Consider the following 24,236-nt stretch of genomic DNA (forward strand, 5'->3'; position numbering starts at 1 on the left):
GAAATGCTACATTAGTGGCTAGTCAGCAACCTTAAATCACCCCTTAAAAGAAGGAAAGGACCCCATCCATCTTGTGCAGTCTTTTTAATATACCTTTGGATTACATATATCTCTGTGCAGCTATTCCAGTAGGGAAATACCATTCAAACACAATGATAACTCCACTGCATTTTCAGACAGGGAATGCGAGACAGTGGTGGATCTGTGCTTTGTGTTTTGTCATTTCTGCATCCAAACCCTGTCTCGATGTACCCTGATAATATATTCAGTGCATATATGCAAACACATACAGAAGCTGCTCTCATCTTTAGGTTGCATGTTACCTGTTCAACACACTCCTAAACTCACCTGCACATTCTTTTGCTCACAACAGGCAGTAGGAAATCATCTTTACATGCGTGACCCACATCCCTCCACTCCAAGCCAGAAAGATGCCAGGAATCCAAGAAGTGGAAAGGCTGTCTCAGTCAAAGTTAAGTACCAAGGGATCTTGTCAGAAACACCTGAGTTGTTTTGATGCCTCAATATAGCTGCCTAGTGCCTTCCTATACAAACATGGGTAACTGGAACTTTCCAATGGCAAAGGCAAGTATTGACCTGGGAACAACGAGTGACACCTTTCTTTGCCAAGTGACACTTGACACCAAGAAGTGAATGCCAGAGCACGTCAGATAGCATTAGAAACTTTTGCTTACAGAAATGGATTGTGTGTATTGAATGCTGAAGGTGCTAATAAAGATAAATAATAAAGATAAAAGTAATTTACCATCTTTGAAGTCAGCGTTTTTCTGCCTCACCAGAATTCGGAAATCTTCTGCTGGGTTAACACTGCCAACCTACAAAAGGGCCAGAAATGATACAAATCTCTGCCAATATCCATCTCCTCCTTTTTGCAAGGCAACAAGAATCCTTCCAATTCTGTTTAATACAGAAATAGAAGCTCTACACTTCTTTGCCTGCAGCCTAATAACATGCAAGCCTTAGCACACATGCTAACATGCAGTACTCCTAGTAAAGGTTACTCATGAGAAGAGCAAGACAGACATACAGTTACCACGCTGCACTGTTAAGGCAATCACGTTCTCTGGGGTGCAGAGGTCAGAAGCACAGTAATTCAGGTCATCTGCTAGTTCAGCTTTGAGACTGTCTGTAGCACAGACCTCTCACTAATCTTGGTGAACGCTTAATAAGGAATGGGAGCACCCAGGCATGTGGGTACAGAATCATTGGTTTGTACCTCAAATAGGAAGCTCAGAATTAAAAGTTTTCACTCAATTCATTCTACCCTTTCTGTGCCAGTTTGACATCTTAAATCCTAAGCTCTAAATTGGCACACAAGTGCAGAAAACTTACAAAGAAATCAAACCCAGATATAAATACTTAGTTAAAAATATATGGAACAACTTCAGAAAAAAAAGTTACATTGCTTAATCACAGAATCGTACAATCAACCAGGTTGGATTTCCTCCTAATTTGATTTTTGTATGTTTTGTTGCCAAAGTAATTCATAGATCTTCCAACAGGATTTTAAAAATCAGCCCTAAAGCACAGCACATTTGAAAACTGTTTTTTTCTGTAACATGGAAAATCAAATCAAGGAAAGTGCAGAGTTACGAGAAAGGTTTCATCTACCCACGTTCACAGCACCTGGAATGAAGTTAGCCAAATCTGTGATTTAGGATCAACGCAGAGAACACCTCTAAACTTAGAGCAGTACTGTCAATACAGAGGGACATAGCAGATGACATGTAGGCAGGCAAGAATAAAAATTCAACCACTGAACCCCAAGTCTGAGATTCTGTTTTCCTTGGATCCTCAGACTTGCCCTTCAAAGTTCTAGACAGCAGTGGAGAATTTTGTGCTGAGACTTACAAGGCTGATGGAAACTCATGCTAACGCAGGCCTCAGGGCAGAGAGAGGCGTCTTTACTATCTCAGAGTCTCACATCTACAAGCAAAAAGCGTTGCAGCCATGTTCTAGCTAGAAACTGTCCTTTAATCAGGAATTCTGAATGTCCACTATACTACACTTAAAAGAAAGGAATATTCTCCCTTAATAACCAGATTTGTAAACACATGCTTACAGAGGTGACGTTGCCTTCAGCAAGTTTTATGATACTAAAGCTACCATCCTCATCGTCAATTTTTGGTTTCTTGGGGTTAGGTTCATCTTCACTGCTGCAAATAAGAAGGACAAAAATGGATGTAAACACATTAAACTGCCCTGCCTACGAAGCAGGGAGTCAGTAAATTAATGAACTGTACGCTCAACAAAAATTCAGTATGTAACTGTTCCAAAATCACCACTAAACCAAAGCTGCCCACAGCAGACAGCAGACACAGAGATCAAACTTTATCTTAGTACAAAGTAAAGGCATCACTCAGTGACCACAGACGATTATTCATGCTTATTTCAGGTGTGATTTTTTCTACCCTTCTCAGTACAGAGTATCTCCAGTCATTTTATTTGGAACCTGTATACTGAGTTAACCATGACAATTTACAGTATACAACTCACAATGTATCACATAACATTTGGTATTCTCACCAAATTTGTTCTGAAGATGAGAAGGCAATCAGAACTTAACTGTTAGGTAAGAAATTCATTTACTCTTCAACAATAACCTACTAGCTCCTCTCTCAGAACTCATAGCTACTACAAGCCTGTTTACACATTGGCTTTTGAGTCTAATGACCTACATTTCCCAGCAGCATACAAGAGCTTCAAAACCTGCTAGGCAAACCCCAGCTAAGCAGGAAAGAACTCTCTTAGGAGAAGCCTATTTGTTATTTCTAAAATGCTAATTGTGATTTTAGGCTACTTTGCTGCTTTGTTCTCACACATAACACATACCAAGGTGGACACTCAAAGTAGGAGCCTTTAATGTGCCAGCTTTAATGCACATCTTGGCAACAGAAGAAAATGCAGGTAACCACGAAAACAGGAGAAAATCAGATGCAGTGTTCTGCGTCACTAAATGTGGCAGGCTGTTGACACTGAAGAATTGATTTCAGTTTAAGAATGACTGAAAGCTGCTCAGTGATCTAAATGGCAGTATTTGTGTTCAAGGAATCCCAACATGAGCTCAGTTTTTCTACTTTTCTTTACTACTGCAGTGAAAGGAAGAATCACAGAATTAACCAGGTTGGAAGAGACCTCCAAGATCATACAGCTCAACCTAGCACCCAGCCCTGGCCAATCAACCAGACCATGGCACTAAGTGCCCCAGCCAGGCTTTTCTTGAACACCTCCAGGGACAGTGACTCCACCACCTCCCTGGGCAGCCCATTCCAATGCCAATCACTCTCTCTGTGAAGAACTTCCTCCTAACATCCAGCCTAGACATTCCCTGGCACAACTGGAGACTGTGTCCCCTTGTTCTGTTGCTGGGTGCCTGGCAGCAGAGCCCAACCCTACCTGGCTACAACCTCCCTTCAGGTAGTTGTAGAGAGCAATGAGCTCTGCCCTGAGCCTCCTCTTCTCCAGGCTGCACACCCCCAGCTCCCTCAGCCTCTCCTCATAGGGTTTGTGTTCCAGGCCCCTCACCAGCTTCATTGCCCTTCTATGGACACCTTCCAGCACCTCAACATCTCTCTTGAATTGAGAGGCCCAGAACTGGACACAGCACTCAAGATGTGGCCTGAGCAGTGCTGAGCACATGGGAAGAATAACCTCCCTCCTTCTACTAGCCACGCTATTCCTGAGCCAGCCCAGGATGCCATTGGCTCTGCTGCCCACCTGGGCACACTGCTGCCTCATTTTCAGCTCCTCTCTCCCAGCACCCCCAGCTCCCTCTCTGCCTGGATGTTCTCCAGCCACTCTGTCCCCAGCCTGTAGTGCTGCTTGGGGCTGTTGTGACCAAAGTGTAGAATCCTGCCTTAGCCTTGTTCAATCTCATCCCCTTGGCCTCTGCCCTCCCACCCAGCCTGGCAAGGTCCCTCTGCAGGGCTCTCCTACCCTTCAGCAGATCCACACCTGATCCTAGCTTGCTGTCATCTGCAACCTTCCAAAGATCCTAGAATAGCTGCCACTTTGCATTCTACTAGGTTAGAATTGATTTTGAAACTTGCATTTCACCATACTAAAGCAATTAACTACTAGAAAAGAACTGCACAGACTTTGTATAGCACAGTCTCACCCCACTGTACAATCAAGTGTCTATCCCACTTTGTTTCAGGAGTCGTCTCTGTCCTTTACTTAATTTTGACACTATTAAAATGAACTCTCTTCTCCTCAGCAGCTCCTGTCATCCAACATAACCTTACTGATCACTCTAAAAGAAATCATGACTCTGGTTATGCCTCAGGACAAGGCAGGATACCTTGCTTCATTTTCAGCTTTTGTTGATTTTCTGGCTGACCCTGAACATGCTGCTTGATTGTTTTGGACAACCAATATGCCTGTCTGTAAAATGCAGAAACTGATTGCTAGCTACCACCAGTCAGTTCAGAACTTCTACTTAAGCCAACTTCTTGCACGCTGACATCGTTTGATGAAAGGTACAATGACAATCCTCTGAGTTTTTTTTTCCAAGGGTGTTTTGCAATCAACTGCAATGTCTTGTCATCTTCCTCCTCCTGCATTGTTTCTACTGATTGAAAATGCTTTGAGATTGGAGGATGGAGGAGAACATGAATGATGCTGCTGCATTTAACTGCCTGGCATCAAATCTATAGCTGTCATTAACCAGTGCGGTACAGCAGAAACTAATGAATCCACACCCATTTACGCCAGCCCAATATCTGACATTTAGAATCTGTTACTGGTAAGGCACTGATTAGCAGTACTTCTGAACTGTGAAACATGCAACTACTGTTTGAGAAGAATTAATAAAATACAGGATTAATTTAAAACACCCACTTCTGCATTTATATAGAGGCCTCTCTGGTGCTGCAAAGCTGCGCCGAAGGAGGAAAAAGCTAAGCGCGTTCTACATTACCAGACTTTCTTAAACTGCAGAGAGCTTAGCAAAAGTGAAACAAATGAAGGCTGCATATTGAAATCTGTATGAAGATATTATGCCTACATTTATGGTCCCTTAATCCCATTAGACCTTAAAAGTTAAGCACAGATTAATCTGGTCAATATAATGATAAGAGACACAAATCAGTTTTAGAGAACAGAAATAATGGTCAAGAGAGCCTCCAGCCAGCTTTAGGGCATTTGATGAAGTGATTTAACTGTGGCATGCAGCTCTTCCCCCAGCACAGAACAAAACCGTAGTTAACACTTCTATTGTGGCAATGACAATATTATTGTTCCCATTCTTTATTACAGCAATACCATTTATAATGTTTTTTACCATTTTTAAAAATCCTGTTACCATTCCCCCTCTTCTCTGCATAGTTGTCTGCATCCTTCATCTTCCCTTACAGACTGATTTTTTTATGTCACTTTACTGCCCTACATCAATTTCTATCACAATTATTTTTATAGCTGCTTTCATGGCTCCTTTAAAAGAAGCTGGTTTTTAAACAAAGCATCTCTCCTTCTGGCTTTTCAAACTGATGCCATTGGGCTGGTTAGGTTTTTAAGCAACTACCAGTAATGGGTCACTGGGTTTGTTTAAATTCTTGCCCTCTAGCTTGTCGGAACCAAATTTTTCCCTTTTTATTTAAACTGGTTCTAGCACTTTTAGAAATGCACATAAAAATGTGTGTTATACACACAGAGACAAAGGAACTGGGGCACAGAGCAAGGACAAGAGAATTTAGGATGAATGCACAGACACACCAAGGCAAGCTAGGCAGGCACAACAATGGACAGAATGAAAAGGAAGGTGTTTTCCAGTCCGTACAAAGAAGCAAAGAATACTTTCACTTTCACAAGTCCTTTGTCGTGTCATCCCGAAGGTGAAACGTTGAAGACACTCTAGACAACCAAAAGTAAAGGATACATGACAGCTCAGCTAAGCAAAGCCTCCAAATGGCTCAGAAGTCTCATTCCTAGCACTGAAAGGTCTTGCTAAAAAAAAACAACAGAAAAAGAAAGGAGGGCTAGAAGGAGCTAACCGAGAACTCTTCAACATCCCAGGGGGCCACCAGTTTTATTATAGACATTCCATAAGTTAAGCTCCCAGAAGCAGGTTTTGTTTGAGCGAATTGATTTGGCTGGGGTGACAGTACCAATGCAGTAGCAGTTAAGCATTTGTTTTTCTTATCTGCAGCACAAATAAAGCAAACAGCATATGCAAGAGCAAAGCAACACAAAACAGTCTTATAATTTCTTCAGACAATAGATATTCTTGGAAGAGTTCAGAACAGTTTGATTTTACAAGACATCCAAATTTATTGCACAGCAGATAATAATGAAGCTGCTTTGCTTTTATTTGGTACTGAAAATAAAAGCTACAGAATCAAGCTTGCTGAGAAGGAAGACTCATATTCACAGATAACTTAAAGCTCTGCAGCATTTATTCTAAGCTCAATTAGATCCCCTGCTATTCTTACCTCAGCTATTTTTTAACTACCTGTAGGACAGTTTGTTAAACCAGGAGACAGTGAGCAATGCTACAAGTTGCCCAGAGAGGACGTGCAGTCTCCACCTCTGGATGAAGCCCTGAGCTACCTGTTCAGATCTCATACATGTCCCTGCTTTGAGCAGCAAATAGAACAAAAATCCTCCTCGGATCCATTCCAACCTGATGGATTATGATATTCTGTGGCAACAGATAGACATGAGGAAGACTAGTTCCTCATACGTCAATAACCACACAACCAGCAAGATCACCACTATTCACAATACTCCACACATACTGTAGGACCACAATACTCTCCACCCACCAGCATTATTTTCCACTATGTAACTCACTGATCTTATGTTCAGAAGACTCAGCCTGCTTAGCCCAGCAAAAACAATTTTAAAGTGTAAAAAAAAGTTTTCAGAAATAATTCATAATGCAGCACAACTTACTTGTCTTGAAGATGTCTTGAGCAGTCTTCTTCCTTCTTTTTTCCTTGCAACTTCTTTAGGGGATAAGTGCTTTTATTTTTTTCAAGAGGAGCCTGACACCTTTCTTTTACCACACAGGGCATCTCCAGCATCTCTAAAAGCCGCTGGTCCACTGGTGGCAGCGGCTCATTGGGGTGAAAAGCCTTATGCTGCAACACTGCAAGAAGCAATTCCAGCAAAGCAAAACTTTGAGTTCACATGCTTTCAATATAATGTCTGCATCTCTGACACCATAGGTACATTGTCACTGCATCTTCCACATTAAAGAAACTGCCCTTTGTATTGCTGACAAATAGTCCTGCTCACAAGTGGGTACGATCATATGCATATGATCAGCTGTTTAAGGAGATAAACAACTACACTAAGGAAGAATACTCATGCAGATGAGTGTTCCCACAGGTCACTGGGAGCGAGCTCCATCAGGAAAACCACAGGAATGAAACAGTCATCTGCACATAGTCAGCCTTTTAACTTCACTTTACCTTTACCAATGAACTCACACGGGATGGATTTCTACACATTCCAGTATGAGGTAATGAGACACATACTGTGTATGCCCATGTATTCCAGTTAATTCCCTCTAAGGAGAATATTTTCTTCTTGAGCAATAAAACTCAGTATGCACACAAAATACTTTTTTACCCAGGTTTAAGAGCAATTGGGAAAAAGAGAAGTTGAATGTGTACAAGTGAGGCACGAATACAGGTGTGTCTGCAAATTAGTTTTGAAAAGAGTGAGGGGAATGAAGAGCCCTGACATACGTACAGCAAAGCTGGAACAGATGGCAGAAGATAGAGGAAAAAGCTCTTTCCCAAAGTGTAAAGACAGCTCACACAGTCAGGGAGCCAAGGAGAGGGTGAGAGATGAGGTTAATGAGGCAGGCTATGGAAATTTCATTGGAATTTTGACAAGGTAAGTATTTCTTTAAATGCGGTGAAGTGAGAGACAGTAGTGAAGATACACATATGTGCATACATACACATAGGTACCAGTACATGTACCCATCTCCACGGTACTGCACCAACCAGACATGAGTACCAAGGTAACTACTTCGGTAAACTAGGAATACAGCAGAGATTTGCCCCCTCGTTAGCTGTCAGACATAACATCAGTTGACAAAACAAAGCAGGCCAAAATGAAGGCAACACAGCCCTCTGTTCGCCTCCAGAAGACGTCAATAGTGAAAATGCAGACCAGTGCCTACACATCAATCCGGATGTGCTTTCATGCTGCCATTAATTCCAATCCATACTAGAGAATACTTTCAAAAGGAGGCAGCCATACAAGGCTATGGTTTTGGGAAACACTTGTAATGATTATGGCATAATTATTTTGAAAGAGAATAAAAATGTAGCTGGAAGCTGCAGTAATGGCTCTTGTGTGACCAAAAAAAAAAATCCCAAGCAATGTTATAACAACATTAGGGAACTGAATTAAAACTCCCAAAGTGAAAAAAAACTATGTCCCCTGTTCTAAATGTGCTTTTCAGGCTTTTGCATCTCAATTCTCTATGTGTTCAAGCTCCAAGAGCTGAGCAGACCAAACAGCCACATACTGCACTTGTCCCTGTTTTCAGAGCAGATATCAATATGTCTGAAACCCGAGATGGCAGGTACCACCAAAACTCCACTGCTAAGCAGCTTTAACCTGGAGTTTTTAATCCCAAATAGCCCCCTTTTAGACTTGCTTCATCTCCTTCTTCTGTGCCCCACCAAGAAACTACTCCTACCTTCATGGCTAGAACACAGCCTACGTGGCCAGTGGCTTCCAGACTCCCCATTCTGTTCTTGCATGTTATCAGAAACGTAACGAAACTAGGCCTAGAGATGTAGCCAGCTTTCCCCAGAACAGAGGTCATGCTAAGATACTGGTCCAATGGATGTAATTAGGTGGCTTTTCACGTTATTAATTCCACAAGCAATGGCATAAATACATGAATGGACAGAAAAATGTGCCAAGAAAGCATCTTGCCTTCTTCCCTTCCACAAAGTATCTCGGCACACACTTTCGTGAGGACATATTTTAGCAAACGTATATATCCTCCAAGAAATGTGATAGCATTTGAAGGCTTCGACCATGGGAGACAAATACAGCTATCTAAAAGATAAGCATCTAGTCTATGCCAGTCACCTACTCACTCTGCACAGCCACAACTGTCATGTCCTTATGGTCTCCAAACCACAAAAGGACGAACTACTTTCCCAAGGTTTTTATTTCGTGGATTACAGACCAGACTCGGACAACTCAATCTGCAGGAGTTAGCAAGCTTTAGGGTGGTAAAATCTTTGTGAACTGAAAGCCAACACAAGGATCATGTGAGCTGACTTTACACCTAGTCTTTGATAACTTCAAAATGACCTTCCAACAGATCCCTTACATTCAATGAAAGAGAAGATGGATGATTTGTTGCTGAAAGCTCTCACACACACCTGTGAGTGACCTGTCCCACTCTATTATGCTTTTTGAAAGAACATAATTAGGCAGTCCAACCACTTATAAATGATCTCAGTTCTAAGGTTGCTTACAAATGGTCTAAGAAGAACCATTACAACATATTCACACACAGACTCTGTTGCTGGATCCCACGAACTGTGCAATGCCACAGGTCACCACCCCCAGGAACCTTCCTCTCAGGTCTGCCTCAGTACAGAGCAATTGTTAAACCAGTTCTCTATCAGGCTGTGAAATAAAATGCACTGCATTCCCCAAATGTCTTATGTGCTTCAAATCTCTGCATTTAAGAACAACTTAAAAGCAATGGCACTGGAAGTTTGCTACCACAAAACCTATGGAAGTTCACTGGCTTTTCTGGAAGCTAGATATAAAAGTTCAAACTTTAGATAAAGGACATTCCTCATCTTCCACTCCAGCAAGCATTAGCAATTCCTTTCCACCCACTCTGTCATTTCCTGATGCCTACCACTACTTCCAGAGATATAATTTAGCTTGATGTTTCTGTTTAAATTCTGGCTCTTGTCACTTATCATTCCAAATATCTTCATGAGGCAACAGAGCAAGGAACTGACGGAGGAGTTCATCCTTCCTTCAGAGTTATTTCTTCAAACCATTTTACACGTCCTGTTCAGCCCAATCAATTTGCTTACTACATTCAAAAGATAAAGCATAATTTATCTTTGTAGTTCTTAAGGGACTACCAACGGCATCTGGTTTGAGAGTAAAATATTAAGAATCTGGAACATGCTGGCAGCAAAGGAGAGAATGATCTTTCTTCATCTTACACAGATTAATTGCTGTATTGAAACCAGCACGGAGAGGTTAAAAAAAGCAAACAAAAAGCTGTGCATGGCCAAAAGAAAGCACTAAAAGGTAATTTAGGGCTTATAAAGCCACAAGCACTGTGGACAGGAACAGCAAACTGCCTACCACATTGAAACACTCGATAAACACTTTTTCCACTAGTTGTGTTCACCCTTATTGTTCTCTAAGGAAATTGGTGAACTACAAAGTTACTCTCTTCTAGCAGCACTTGAGTGAATTGCTGGGATAACACCATCATACTGTTTCAAAAGACAAATGGCACACCTAAAAAACATCTTTCATTGATAGGCTGAACCAAGAGTGCAAACTGGTGTCCCACAATATAACAGAGGAAATTCTATCCCCTGGTGTTTACAAGCAAAGCCATATTTGTAATACTCAAGCTTTACAATCCTTCCTAAAATACAGCAATGCAGCCGTCAATCACTTCAAGTTCTTATCCAGAAATAAGCCTCTACTGACCAAATTTTGCACTGAGTTACACACTGTCTAGTCAATATGACTGGCAGAATTTGAAGGGAACGTTGAGTTCTCTGGGTATCAGTGAGAGCAGGATTTGGAGACAGAGGGCTTACATGTATCCCTGAAACATACATATAACCCTCAGGTCCTGTGGCTCTTTAGACAGCACCGAGGTAGCACGGCTTTTGCAAGCTGGGCTAAGTTTTCTTAATTAAAAAACCCCATCTTATTCTGACTTGTAATCTGAAATTACCTTGGAATTGCTGAGATAGGATGAGCACGGTTGCTATAATACCATTTTTCTGTCAATTTCAGAGGGGAGTCATGCACTCAATTTATCTCCATGGTTCTGTATACAGCAAACATAATTTACACAGCTGCACATACTGAGACGTGATTTTCCTTATTTTTGAATTTGCCATGCCATTTTTTAACATCTGAATTCCAATATATAATTAAATCCCTCATCCTCACAGTTGCAATGAAAATCTTCATGATATAAAAGGAATGTAAATCAAAACGTAGACAGCTTGAGACAATAACTGCAGGAAGTGTGAACTGCTCTGCTCGCCCATAAAATACATCAGCTCAGATACCCAAATGGAATATTCTAAATGTCAGCATTTATTACTGATGAAGTTCACCTCAGACTGATCTGTTGTGGAACCACTGCAAGATGCAATGATGCACAGAAATATGACTCTGCTCCAGATTCAAAGGGCCACGGAGCAAGAGGCTGAAGGGACCCTTATTTTTCAGTCAATTTCTCTCTTCACCCAGAAACTGAAGGCTGCATTTATGTCCCATGACCGCTGCAATACAGCGTTGAGATTCCCAAGCAAGTCTTAACTTGTCTAGGCTAGGTGCCTATAAATACCACCGGTGCTGGTGCAGGCATTTCAGCACAGGTGTAATTTCCCTTGATTCCTGGAAACTGCACATTTAAATCTGTCAGACACAACATAGATAGACATCACTGCATACATGTAAAAGAGTTTGTATTCCCATCTTCACTATGTAGATCATTCCAACGTGAATCTGGGAGAGACAAAAAGGTGAATAGTCTTCATAACAGAAGGTTGTGAAAATGCCATATAGTTCACCTCACCTGATACAACCTCTGAAAATGGGGGTTTGGGATTTTGCTGGGCTTAAATAGGTCCTCGTAAGTTCCTCCATCCTCATCTTCACAAACCAAATTCATAGAATCGATCAAAGAGTCCACGGCAGACAGCTGATCAGCTAAGGCAGCAAGCACACACCAAGAGGAATGAAATCTGCTTGCAGATGGCTGTATTTCTCAGAACAGTTTGTAAACAAAGAGCCACTTCACACTGCAAGACTTCTGACCGAGTCATTACATGCCACAGAACACACTGCAGACATAGACATGCCAATAACGAGCATGGATAATGGACACAGCAGTAAAACCCCCTGCTTTATTTAAGGACTAGAGTGTAAATACAAAGCCTTTTTCCTTTCTTCCCCAAGACCTCAACTACTGCTGCCTTTCTGCTTCCATTTTTCTTCTTTTTCCAGATGTTTTTATGTGCAACAGACTGTTTATTGGCCACTTAGAAAATAAGAAGAACAGTTAGCTTGAAAAACTAAATGGCATAATATAAATTTTTTAAGTTAGAACTGCAAATGAGCAACAGTGCACAATAGTCAGCTGTTGCTTTGGTAAGACAGGGTTTAGATTTGTTCTCAATCTGCTGGTACAGACAAGAAAATAGGAACAACCCACTATCTTTACATACCCTGCCATGTGGAGGCCCATTCAATGGATCGCACAACAAATTAAAGATGTGGGAGCGGATTTTGAACTACATCTGGTTGCTCTTACTGCTCTGCAAGATTCTCAGGACAGCGAGTCAAGCTTTGTATGGCTGCATGTTTTACAGCTCTCCAAAGATGCTCTCCATCTGAATCCTGATACCAGTAAGAGCATGCTTCAAAAAAAACAACACACCAAAAAGAACAGTCTTTGCATTTGTACATCCTATTAACAGGCTGTACTGCAACAGGCTACAGGACCTGTAGATCTGTGTAAATCTCAGATCTCTATCACACAGATCCTGTGAGACTATTAATGGCACAACCCAAGGCAGATGGCATTTAACAGGACAGTTTAAAAAGGCTACATGTAAACTTCAGGGCTGCTAAACTGGCAAGTTTCAATAAAGGCTTCACACTTTAAGATGACATCACCATAACGTAATCCCAGAGGGCTGGGGTTTTCTCCCTAAACCAAAATAACAGAATGTTTGACTTCCAATGAAAACAGGTTAACTCTGAGTGTCTAAAAGGCAGACAGGTGCATTACTTTGTCCAGTTGCCCAGCAAAAGACTATCTTACCTGTAGGAACGTACTTTTTACTGTTTTTCAAGGATGAAAATATATACTGCCTTAAGTCTTCCATGTAGGGTAGTTGCACGTAGATGAGACACTGAGCAAAATGAAGGAAGAAACAGCTGAGACTGAATAAAAAAATCTGAAGCACCCCAGAGTGTCCTACTGGGGCAATATAAATGTAAGAAAAAGCCAAATTTGGAACATCTGTGTGTATCGAAACACTCTGATGAAGTATTTACAGAGCACACAGTTTTAAGCAGGATAAAACACAGCACCATTATATGATACAGTGATGGAGACACTCCCATTTTCATGTGGGTGGAAGAAAGATCTCCCAGGTCACAAGATGCCTTTTTGCTGTGTAGAGTTCCAACCAGAGAAGCTTTAAATAATCCAAACGTTGGTGCTTTGGTAAGCTTTATCATAGCCTGCTTTGTTCCAAAGTCAAAGTCTGTGTTTGTTTTTCCAACGTTCCAGCCCAAGTATTTTCCTTATTCAAATATCTCCTCCAGTCTATACCAACACAAATAATTCCTCCCAATCCTTCATGTTTATGTCCTGCAGAAGTCTGAAGATTGTTACGTCCCCCTTCACCTTTGTCACTGCTTTGTCATGCTACACAATATTTAGCTATTTCAATAGTCTCTCCTAAGTAAGATCAAGGCAAACATATACTGCAAAAAGTCCAACTCTGTCGCTTCGGGGTCTCAGAATTTTTAAAGAAGTTACTCAAATATGATTCTGGCTGTGTACAGAACTTCCTCTTTTCTTGGATTTCCGTCCCCCCCTCCCCCCATCACAGAAAGAGACTTCATTTTCTTCTCCTATTCTTTAAAATAACCTTTTCAAGTAAATAACCATCTGAATTTGAACAGCAGCTTTAAATGCTCCAAGGTCCTCCCCTCAGTTCCAGCTGATCTGGAAACCCAATGGCCACGGTATAGCTGGACATGCTTGAAATGCCAAGCCAACAATCAAATTCAGACTTTGTGTTGCCAGGCTACCTGCAGGTAAGTCTCCTCTTTCAAAAGGTGAAAGAGCCTAGAGCAGCTTTGGGTGGTTTGCAGAGACACAGGTAGTTACACGGCAAGGAAGCAGTGGTCAGTCTATGGGAATACACTGTTTATAGCCACCAGAAACACAGTGATTTCCAAGATAACAAAATGTTACTTCTATGTTATTGGAATAAAAATCAGTACTATTTCAATCTGTAATACTAATAGAAACATATGGCATTATTTAGGGAATTTTCTTTAAACTATTTATTACTGTCATGTCCCAAGACCTGCTACTATTTCCCAAGAGCACTCTGAAAAGTCACATTGGTTTCTTTTGGTGCCACACAATACTGAAAATTTTTATGGTTCAAATACAATTTGTTAATTACTAATTGAGGGAATATGGAGGCTCTCTGCAGAAAGGCAGAAGCACAAATTTTACCTCGTATGCATCCTTAATATATGGAAAAGCGACTCCAACTTGCGGGTTGCATCTTCTATCATAAGCGTAACGCACTATAGCTACCATATTCAACTCATCCAACGCATGAACAAGGGCAGAAAAAGCAACTGCTGCATTCTGAAAAAGAAGAAGTCTACAGAGTCATGCAAGTTCTTATTAGCCTGCTGAAATACATCTTTCACACTGAATTCAACAGCACTGACTCAGTCAAGACTAGTTCCCACTTCAGCTATAACTTCTACATGAGCACTTTTCATGTTCAATAAATGAAACAGCAGAAAGGTCAAATCTCATCATGACAGTGTATCCACTGAAAGCCGAGCAAACTTGAAGTCTAGCACGTCCCACCTTTTCAACTAGGTGTGAGGAGCTCTCAGAAGTACTACAGCAGAAAGAGGGAGGGAAGTCAGACCCTTAAAGAAACTCTCTAGATTTTTTTTTAACCGTTGAGGTCTGTTCTAAGTAACACAGTGGCAGGGGACACTGCTGCTCTGCATGAGAATGGACTAAAGCATCAACTCCCCCTGTCCTTGCACAAACCCAGTATTTAACAGTCTCTCATTTATTCATGAGATCACAAATCCAACTTCTTTTCATCCTAATGGGCAATGCAGTAAGCCCCATTAAAAATACTTGTTTTATTGACACAGAAAGACAGGACAATCTCTAACACCCTACTATTATTTTCTATTCCCGCAGCAGAAGACTTTCAGCATTAAACCTCAGTTTACATTACCTCATCATCTTTCGCTGCAAAGACCTTCAGAACCTGGTTGCCCATGTAGTAGTGTCTCTGTATCTACAGAGACAAACAGTCAAGAGTTAGCCTGATCTGAAGAAAATATCACTAATGCAACTGGACCAACTAAATTATGAAACAAATAACTCGCTCAAGTGAGAAGCCACAAAAACTTATTACTGTGCGTAGGAGTTAAAGTCCTGCATATGTCTTTTATCTCCATTTATCACTCAGTATGGATGTTCAGACATTCAGCAGGACATTCTCAAACCTTCCTAGTCATGTGCAGAAACTAAAAGACTTGCGGCTGTTATTAGTCTGAATAATGCTGTACTAATTCAAAAGTCAGTGTGGAAAACCACAGTAGTTAACACAAGACCTCAACTTAACTGACATCACATCTATGCCATTAAATTTTCCTAGCAGACACAGCAAAATAGAGCTGAAAAAAGTCACATTCTTAACTAACTCAGTAGCAGCCCAGAGCATATGCAGATGTGCCGGCGAAGAAGCACTTCCATTAGAAAATCTGCTCTTTATGAACATGGATGAGCTTAAAAAAACACCACAAAAGGGCAGTGCCAGAACAACTGGAGATAGAGAGGCTGCAAGACACACCCTGAGAAACACTGCAGTAGAGGAAAATCGGTCACAAAGGCTGCACACTACCATGGACACTGCTTAAAACTACCTTTCTTTGGTCAAGAAAAAAAAATCTCTTCAAATTACAGTGCCTCCAAACTAACCTGGAGGTTCATTATTTAGCAAATCACCATGATGTCAGTGTCATCATGACATCAGATTCAAGTCAGTGACAGCTTCCACCAGAGCAGATCTGTTTAATGTATTCTAGCACAATTCGACAACTCAGATTACTCTGCCGACAGGGATTCTTTGACATCCTGTCTTGAAAGGCTCAGGAAATTTTATCTCCAGTACAGCTTAAATAACTAGACATGTATCACTACACCTTTTTTTGTTTGGAGAAAAAAAAAGTCCTTTTGCAGTATTTTCAAGTATTATTTCTTGATTTACATGGCATTGCTTATAAATTAAAAATCAAAGTTTAAGCGGCCTCTGATCTTCTTTCCTGAGGGATGTGAATAACTCAGAAAAATAATAGAAGGTGGTTCTGTTCCTTCCTTAATTATGTATTTGGAGCTGATCCAGTTTCTCTAGTTAATAATAAATTATCTTTTCTCCAGAGTTCTAGAAAGAAGCAATTTACTATAAAACATACATTTGAATAATGTCAGTATTATGATTCTAAACAATGAAATTCAGAAGACAGGAATAAGGGAAGTGTGGGTCTCGAACATTCTAGTCGCAGGTGAAGACTGCGATGTCATGATCTGTGCAGTGGCATTTAAATCTTGCAATCACACCTGAGTAATTTTATTCCTCTGAGGTCTACGCAACTACTATTGAGCATAATTACTCACACTCCTGATTACAGGATCAGAACATACTTTAAGATATAATTCCTATCTGTTAAGAAATTCAGACAGGGACACCTGACAAAAACTATCAAAAGCAATAAATGTTTTGTGTATTGAAAAAAATATAAACCCAATTTGTTAATTCTTTGAGGCATATTTATGTGAATCAAAAATATTCATACAAGTCATTATATTTCTACAATCATTAACTGTGTATCTGAAGGTACTACCCTGCCCTAGCCAATCAGTGCTACAACCTCAAGCACAGTATTTCCTCAATCAATCACTTTCAGCGCACAAGCTCCTGTGCTATTTAACAACTTTAAGGTCCGAATGTCCTCAAGGAGCAACCAGGTTACAGTTCCCATTTAGACTGGCTTCTCATTTCAATAAATCAACATAACTTCCTGGCTTCTCAGTTAATAAGATGTTTTGGACCACTGCACTGCACTAGTCTAAGGGCATATCTAGCAACATGAAAGAGGCTCTGTGCCACCTTTACTATAAAGTAAAAGTCAATCACAGAATCAACCAGGTTGGAAGAGACCTCCAAGCTCATCCAGTCCAACCTCTCACCCAGCCCTATCCAACCAAATAGACCATGGCACTAAGTGCCTCATTTAGTCTTAATCTTGAACACCTCCAGGGACAGTGACTCCACCACCTCCCTGGGCAGCCCATTCCAGTGGCAGCCATTCCAGTGGTTCTCTGTGAAGAACTTCCTCCTAACATCCAGCCTAGGCCTCCCCTGGCACAACTTGAGACTCTGTCCCTTTGTTCTGTTGCTGCTTGCCTGGTGTTTTTTCCAAAGGTGATACACCCTCCTTTTTGCCCTTGGTTCCTGTAGGGGTTCCTTGCCCATCCAGTCTGGCTGCCTCCCTCCTCGGCTCATCTTCCAGCACATTGGGACAGCTGCTCCTGCGCCTTCAAGAGTTTTCTTGGAGCATGTCCTGCCTTCCTGGACTCCTTTGTTTTTAAGGGCTGATTCCCAAGAACTATCCAAGTTAGTTCCTTAAATAGGCCAACGTACTGCTTGTATGTACTAGAATCAGTAATTTGTCCTGATTACCTGACAACAGATGCCCCCCTCCCAGTACTGGCACCTAGTACACCACCACAGCTCTAGTGAATTCCAGATTAGCTCAATTGTCATGAAAACAGAAAGACAAACGGCAAAAGGTTTCGTAACTACCTGAGAGGATCTGCTGAATCCCAAAACAGAAAAACATTTGGCTTCTGTTTTGTATTTCATTTGCTCTTCATCTTCCTTGGAAAAAGGAACTATATCACTCCCATAGCGAAACCCTGAAGAACAAGAGAAGAGCATCTGGTAAGCATACGGGCCTACAATTCTGACACTGAAATTAGCTCTCTGAATATTTTAACAATCCCTGCATGCCCCACAGCTACACTCCACACGTTCATCAAATTCTTTCCCTGTTAACAAAAATCCCATACTTCATAGGCACACTTTGTACTTCAGGAACAGCAGCTGCACTCCTCGTATACTGATTTTTGTAACACAGATAGTCTTGTAGACAGCAGAAAAGAAAATAAAGGAACCAAACATCTTGCCCAAGAAAGTTATCCTCATAGAACAGATTTAAGCATATCATACTAAATCTCAGCAAATAAATTGCAACACTCCCTGCAAATATAATTTAAAAACCCCAAATATATCACAAATCAGGGAAATGACACCAGAAGAGATCCAGAGAACAAAAGTCTGTTACCACTGGAAGCAAGATACCCCCTCAGACACTATGTGAAACCAAAACACTCTTGTATGCAGAAGTGGTCTTTCCATATATTTGTGCTTTTACTTCCTGTGCCTGACACTACAGGGATATCTCAACAAAACAGGAAGCTGCTTCCTTCTCAGACTTATCTGTTCCAACTGCTTATTCTCCCACTTCAAAGTCTAATATTCTCTCTGCAACATCACCACTTTATTATACTGTCACAGACTATGGGTGATATCTTCAGGTGCAAAGCAAGATGAAAGAACAGAGGTAGATCTCTGTACGAAAAAACCTACTGCCTGCAGACAAATTTTCCTGGAAACAGGCAGAATGGAAGAAACTAAACAGAGGTGCTTCGAATGCAAAATGTTGTCTACTTACAACACTTCTCTTAAGGTCTACAGAAGTCCACGAGGCACCAGCACCTATTTAGCAGTCAGAAATACCACATCGCTGATGGAGAATTTTTTGTTCACACTGAACAGTTCAGCGCTTCTTTTTTTTAAGTATTTCACATCCACTCAGGTACTTAGGCAGTTAGGATATCCAATAAGAATGGGCATAAATGTCTTAAAATATATTTACTATTAAAAGCTGATTTTTAACTGAAAGTTTTGAAGTTACAAAACATAACCAGACTACTAGCTTTTAGCTCTCAGTTTTGCTTCAAGAAAAAAACAACAAAAAAATAAATCACACTGTCATTGGGACTGTTTCATCTTTGCAGCTGCAGAATGTCTAGAACACCATCCAGAAAAAAAGCAGTGTTGTGAAAGTATTCATGTTACCAGAACAGGTGAGAAGTTGAAATCAGAATGGAGATAGCAGCACTATTAACTACAGAACTGAGGTGAAGTCTTCCACAAAACACAGTTTAGGAAGCTGCAGTGACTCCTAAGTTCCACCTGGTGGTATTATTAGTAGGAGTATTACTGCCAAAAGCAAGAATATTTAAAATAAGTGCAGACAAGAAGTCTCACTTAAGAGTTTCTATGTTCCACCAGCTTAAAGGGCTTATGTTCTAAGATCACAGCTAGGCTTCAAAGTATAAAACTAGAAGGCCTTTAGGTGATTTCAACAGTACAAGCACTAGGCTTTGGCTTGTCTTCAGGGTGCACAAAAAAAGTCATACCTTGAATAGTATCATCTTTCTGAACCTCTGTCTCATCATCATCGTTCAAGCAGTAAACAGTTTCTTTTTGCACATCATCTTTTCTGTGGGTTTTAGCATCCACAACTGTCCAAATCTTTTTCAACTTCTCTTCTGTGACCTTGATATCAGAATTCAAAGCAAAGGAGCATTCAATATTTCAGCAGGATCCTGAGTGCTTACCAGAACATGCAAAAATTCCTGCATCATTTTGCCAACAAAACACTTAATAATGACAGCCCCAAATACGCACCTTTGCTGCCACAGTGCTTTCAACACATTGTTTCACCTGCACGAGACCTAGCCCCTAAAAGTACATCACATTGGCTGCATACTTGTCTTGGGTCTTCATTAATATCATGGGCTAACTCATGGGACTGGAAGGGGCAAGAAGGAAAAAAGTGACTGAACGTTTCCCAGCTACGGGCAAAGAAAAGTGCTTTCTTTTCTCTCTGAGTAAAACTGATGGTATGCTTGGTGAATCAGAATTACAAGGGAGAGCCAGACAGGAAATAGAAATGGCACAACAGATGACTTCATCAGATACCACAAATCTATTCCTAACTCTGATCTAACTGCTGTATGACCTAGGGCCAGTCACTAGGTTCATGCTGCTTACTCTCCCAAGCTTAATTTATTTTGTGTGCAAGCACTTTTGCAAAGGGACTGTTACTGCATATTTGTACAGGACTGGCACAACATCCTAATTAAAAACAAACAAACCAAAACATATATATACACACATTTACAGAATGCTGGCAGCAGAGAAGGCTACTATGCCTACTTTTCACAAATCAGACGTACTTCAACTTCCTAACACATCTTACTGAAACCTTAGAATGCCAGCCAGACTCTCAGTCTTGGATTCAAATAAAGTAATTGGCCTGTGTTTCATCAGATCCATCAATGCTGCCATGCTAGATCAGTTCAACAACTGGAATTCTGCACATTTTCTGTGTTTTAAATACAATGACTCCTTCCTACCACTGTGTAAAGGACCCATATAAACTGTATGGGAAACAAACTGCACTCTACAAACATTATAAAGCAAACAAGCTGAAAAAATACAACCTTTTCCCACATCTGAAATAACAACAGATGCATTTCAAAACCATAGCTGGTAAAACACACCCATTTTACATACACATTTCCATAATTCTTCTCACACTTGGAGCTTAAGAAGTATATATTAAGTTTCACTGAGCTGCAGATGGAAAGCTTTGCACAACTACAGCACTCTTAATCAGATTTGTCAACTTCAATATCATTAAGTGTCACAGGGTAGATAGCAATTATTTCTATTTTTGTACACTGTGAATTTTAGTTCTTCCACATATGTGTACAGTACGGTGAAGACAGAGTTGCTGTGGGAACTGCAGTTTCAGATGTACTGGCTTCTGTGCACACAAAAATCTCTACAAAACCAACATCCAAAATTATTATATCTTATTTTCTCAGCTTTAAGGGAAAAACATGCAGCTGCACCTAGCTTGCTGCCAAAATACTCACTGATTTGTAGGCCACAATCCTTATAGACAAATTAGAACCAATAGTGAGCTGGCAGGGCCAAGGCATAGGTCTTCTTTCTATTTTCTTGAACACTGAAAGACGCTCTAGGCTCTCTCTAAATGAAGAAATTGGGAAAACAGAAATGAGCTCCAGTGAACTGTAATACAATATTACAGACAATACACCCTCTTCAAAGAGAAGCAAGAGTCCAACTGTTTCAGCTTAGGCTATACAAAGAACTATAAAATAAACTGTATGAATAATCTCATCAGATTGAAATGAAGAGTATGAAAGAAAAAGAGGCAGCACAGTAAGTCCGTCCCACCTCAGGCCCTGACGATGGGGTAACATTAGAGCTCAGAGACAGTTTGTTAGGTCTTCTTATGAAACTACACGACTGCTTACTAAGCAGTTTACATTTATCTATGCTCATCCAATTAAAGTGTGTAGTTAGTTGCACAACCTGAATTAGAAGAGGCTCTCCAAGTGGCAAAATGTTTTCTGCAGCGGAGGTGAAGAAACGAAGGATTTGGTTTCAATTAACAGGGGTTTGTTTGAGTGGCAATTAACTTCTGACACTTTTCAAAGACATTTTGGGGCACTCTGTTAGACTGAAGCAAGTTACCTTGAATATTTGCAGCCAAAACAGCATACACACAAGTTCATGAAGCACAGAAGAACTGTACTGAGTTTACACTAAAAAAATGTTGATTGCACGACTTCAAGGAATGGAGTCTGAAACTCACACATTTACAGTAGAAATAATGTATAATAGGCTTGCAGCATACAGCAGCCATGCCATCTGTATGCCTATCTTCCTGTAAAGCTCCAATGCTGGGAAAGCATTCAGACTCTTTTTCTTGTGTGATGAAGTAAAAATAAGCCAGTGTTGACCTCACCTTTCTCACGTGATGATAAACCCCCATATCTACTTCTCTCAATTCAAGCACTTCCCTGGCAAAAACTGAGATCAACTCCTATACACCTCAGTACAGAAGTCTACTTGGTATTCAACTTCTCAAGTTTCTTAGGGTGAGTAAGAGTTAAAAAGAAAACAAATCTACCAGCAGTCTACTGAAACGCACTGGAGTTTTTGAGAAAGTCTACATTTCTTTTTTCCTTCCTTGGGGAAAAGATGGGAGAAAAAACTTTTTTTTTCTGGCAATAGGAACATCAATGCAGGATTTTTAAAAATTGCTGCTTATTACATCATTAAAAGTACTGCAACTCATCCATTCAAGGATGAAGATGAAAAATCAAATACCTAAGCATCAAATGCCTAAAAATCACATTTCAACTTCTTTTATCAACTCTGCCCTTTAATTGCACATTATTTGCAGAAGAAATATGCCTCCTGTTATCTGAGCAGACTCAGTCAATGAAACTCCAGTAAATGCACATTTCGACTCGTGTTTCAAAAATATCTCTCTTCACCTCTGCTCTCTAAACCCTTTCCCCAAAATCCAGAGGCAGCAGAAATACCTTTGTCTGATAGTCAGCCTATGAGACTCCAAAAAAAACACCCAACAAAATCTTCTCACTTTTCTGGCATGAATAATTAATCTTCACCAGAGCTGAAATATTTTTGCCATCAAGGATACTGAATATAACAAAGCCGAGAGAGCATCTGCGTTGGTAAATTATCATGACAGATTTGCAAGGCTTTTCTTAAAGCGAGATAAGCAACTTAACTGTGTATAAAACCTCACATCTTCTTAAATAACTTCGAAGCTTGAAGCTATTAGCCAAATGCCTATTTATCCAAAGATTTTTGGATTTCCCCTGGAAGCATGGCACAGGCAGCTTAGACAGTACTAAGAGCCTACAAAAAAAAGAAGTTCTATACCATGCGGCTTGGCCCCTTCTTTAGCTTCATGAATGCAGATTATGCTAAAGGCAAAATGGGCCCAGAAAGACACTGCTTTTTCTGTGCACTCTTTTGATGGAACGACAAAGGCTGCCTTTTTTCTAGAGACACAGATTGCTCTGGTGACTCCTATGGAATACATACACAGAGGTTCATGCTGCTTCACCAGTCCACAATAATGCTCAAGGAGTAGTTTTATTGGCTGCTGAGGTACAACGCAGATGAGTTGGGCATATGAGATGAGAGGATGAGGGAAAGAAACCTCACAAATAAAATTAGGAATAACAGCGTGGAAATCTACAAGTACCCTCATCCAAAAATTACACTTGATAATTACATTACAGCTATGGTCTACTAAGCTTCCTGAAAGACACCTTGTCAAAAAGATCACACTTTGTAAGTGTAGAAGGCACCTACTAGGAAAATAAAAATCAGAATTCTGTAAGGCACATAGATGCATTTTGCTTGTTTCCCAATTGAGACACCACCTATGTGGAAAAGTCTTGGATAAACAAAGATGATTAAGGAAGGAATACTACTAAAAAAATCTTTATGGTTTGGCATAATAGCACAGTAGTCTGCACTTAAGGGGCAGGATTCAATAAATAAACGTTGATAAACAAGCAAACTGAAAGAGATCTGGGACCAAGGAAAAAGGCTACCACTAAATGTGCTCTACCTGCACTATACCAAACTCTTCTCTTCTCCAAACATGCTTTTGAAATCTTATTCTTAGAAACATTCCCCCCAAGATCTACTAAGGATAAAGAAAATGGTTTTTTTCTTTAACGCAAATTTAAAAATCAAATTTCTACTGAAAAATGTAAGATTTTTCTACCTACTCTAAAGCCACTGAAGAAGTTGTTTGAAAGGCACTGAGTGTTCAGTAAGTCAAAAAGTTCACCGATTTCAGCAAAACAGAAGCTAAGCAACTGGTTACTGAATTCACTTCATCTTTTGGGAAAGAAATTAGACAGTAAATATACAGTATGACAGAGAGGATTAGCCAAGTTTACCTGAAAGTATAAATTTCTTCCAGCCCTCCTTCTTCATCCAAAGCATGCATCAGTTTCCTCACCACGCCAATGCCTGCCATCTGTTCCTTAGTTAAACCCTTTCTCGGAAAAGAGTTCCTGTGCATATGAGAATGCCTGCTGGCACTTGTATCTCCATCACCAACTTCCACTGGAAACGGCAGACTAAACACACAAGCAGAAGCAGTTAATTTTACCTTCTTCCTTATTGAAATAGCCAACCAAAACCAAAATGAATATTCTCTTT

At 40.4% G+C, this 24,236-nt stretch overlaps 1 protein-coding gene across 1 annotated transcript in view; it reads right to left on the minus strand.

The window, feature by feature from the left end:
• XRCC5 (X-ray repair cross complementing 5) overlaps window positions 1–24,236 on the minus strand; it is a 50,814-nt gene that overhangs the window by 15,205 nt on the left and 11,373 nt on the right. The window contains 12 exon segments of the mRNA XM_064166187.1: window positions 767–836; window positions 2,084–2,177; window positions 6,913–7,108; window positions 9,872–9,947; window positions 11,801–11,934; window positions 13,052–13,142; window positions 14,489–14,626; window positions 15,246–15,308; window positions 17,880–17,992; window positions 19,562–19,700; window positions 21,089–21,203; window positions 23,972–24,154. Of these exon segments, the coding sequence (XP_064022257.1) occupies window positions 767–836; window positions 2,084–2,177; window positions 6,913–7,108; window positions 9,872–9,947; window positions 11,801–11,934; window positions 13,052–13,142; window positions 14,489–14,626; window positions 15,246–15,308; window positions 17,880–17,992; window positions 19,562–19,700; window positions 21,089–21,203; window positions 23,972–24,154 (1,412 nt within the window).

This window comes from Pogoniulus pusillus, chromosome 2 (genome assembly GCF_015220805.1).
Source record: "Pogoniulus pusillus isolate bPogPus1 chromosome 2, bPogPus1.pri, whole genome shotgun sequence".
In the NCBI taxonomy this organism is placed as follows: Eukaryota; Metazoa; Chordata; class Aves; order Piciformes; family Lybiidae; genus Pogoniulus; species Pogoniulus pusillus.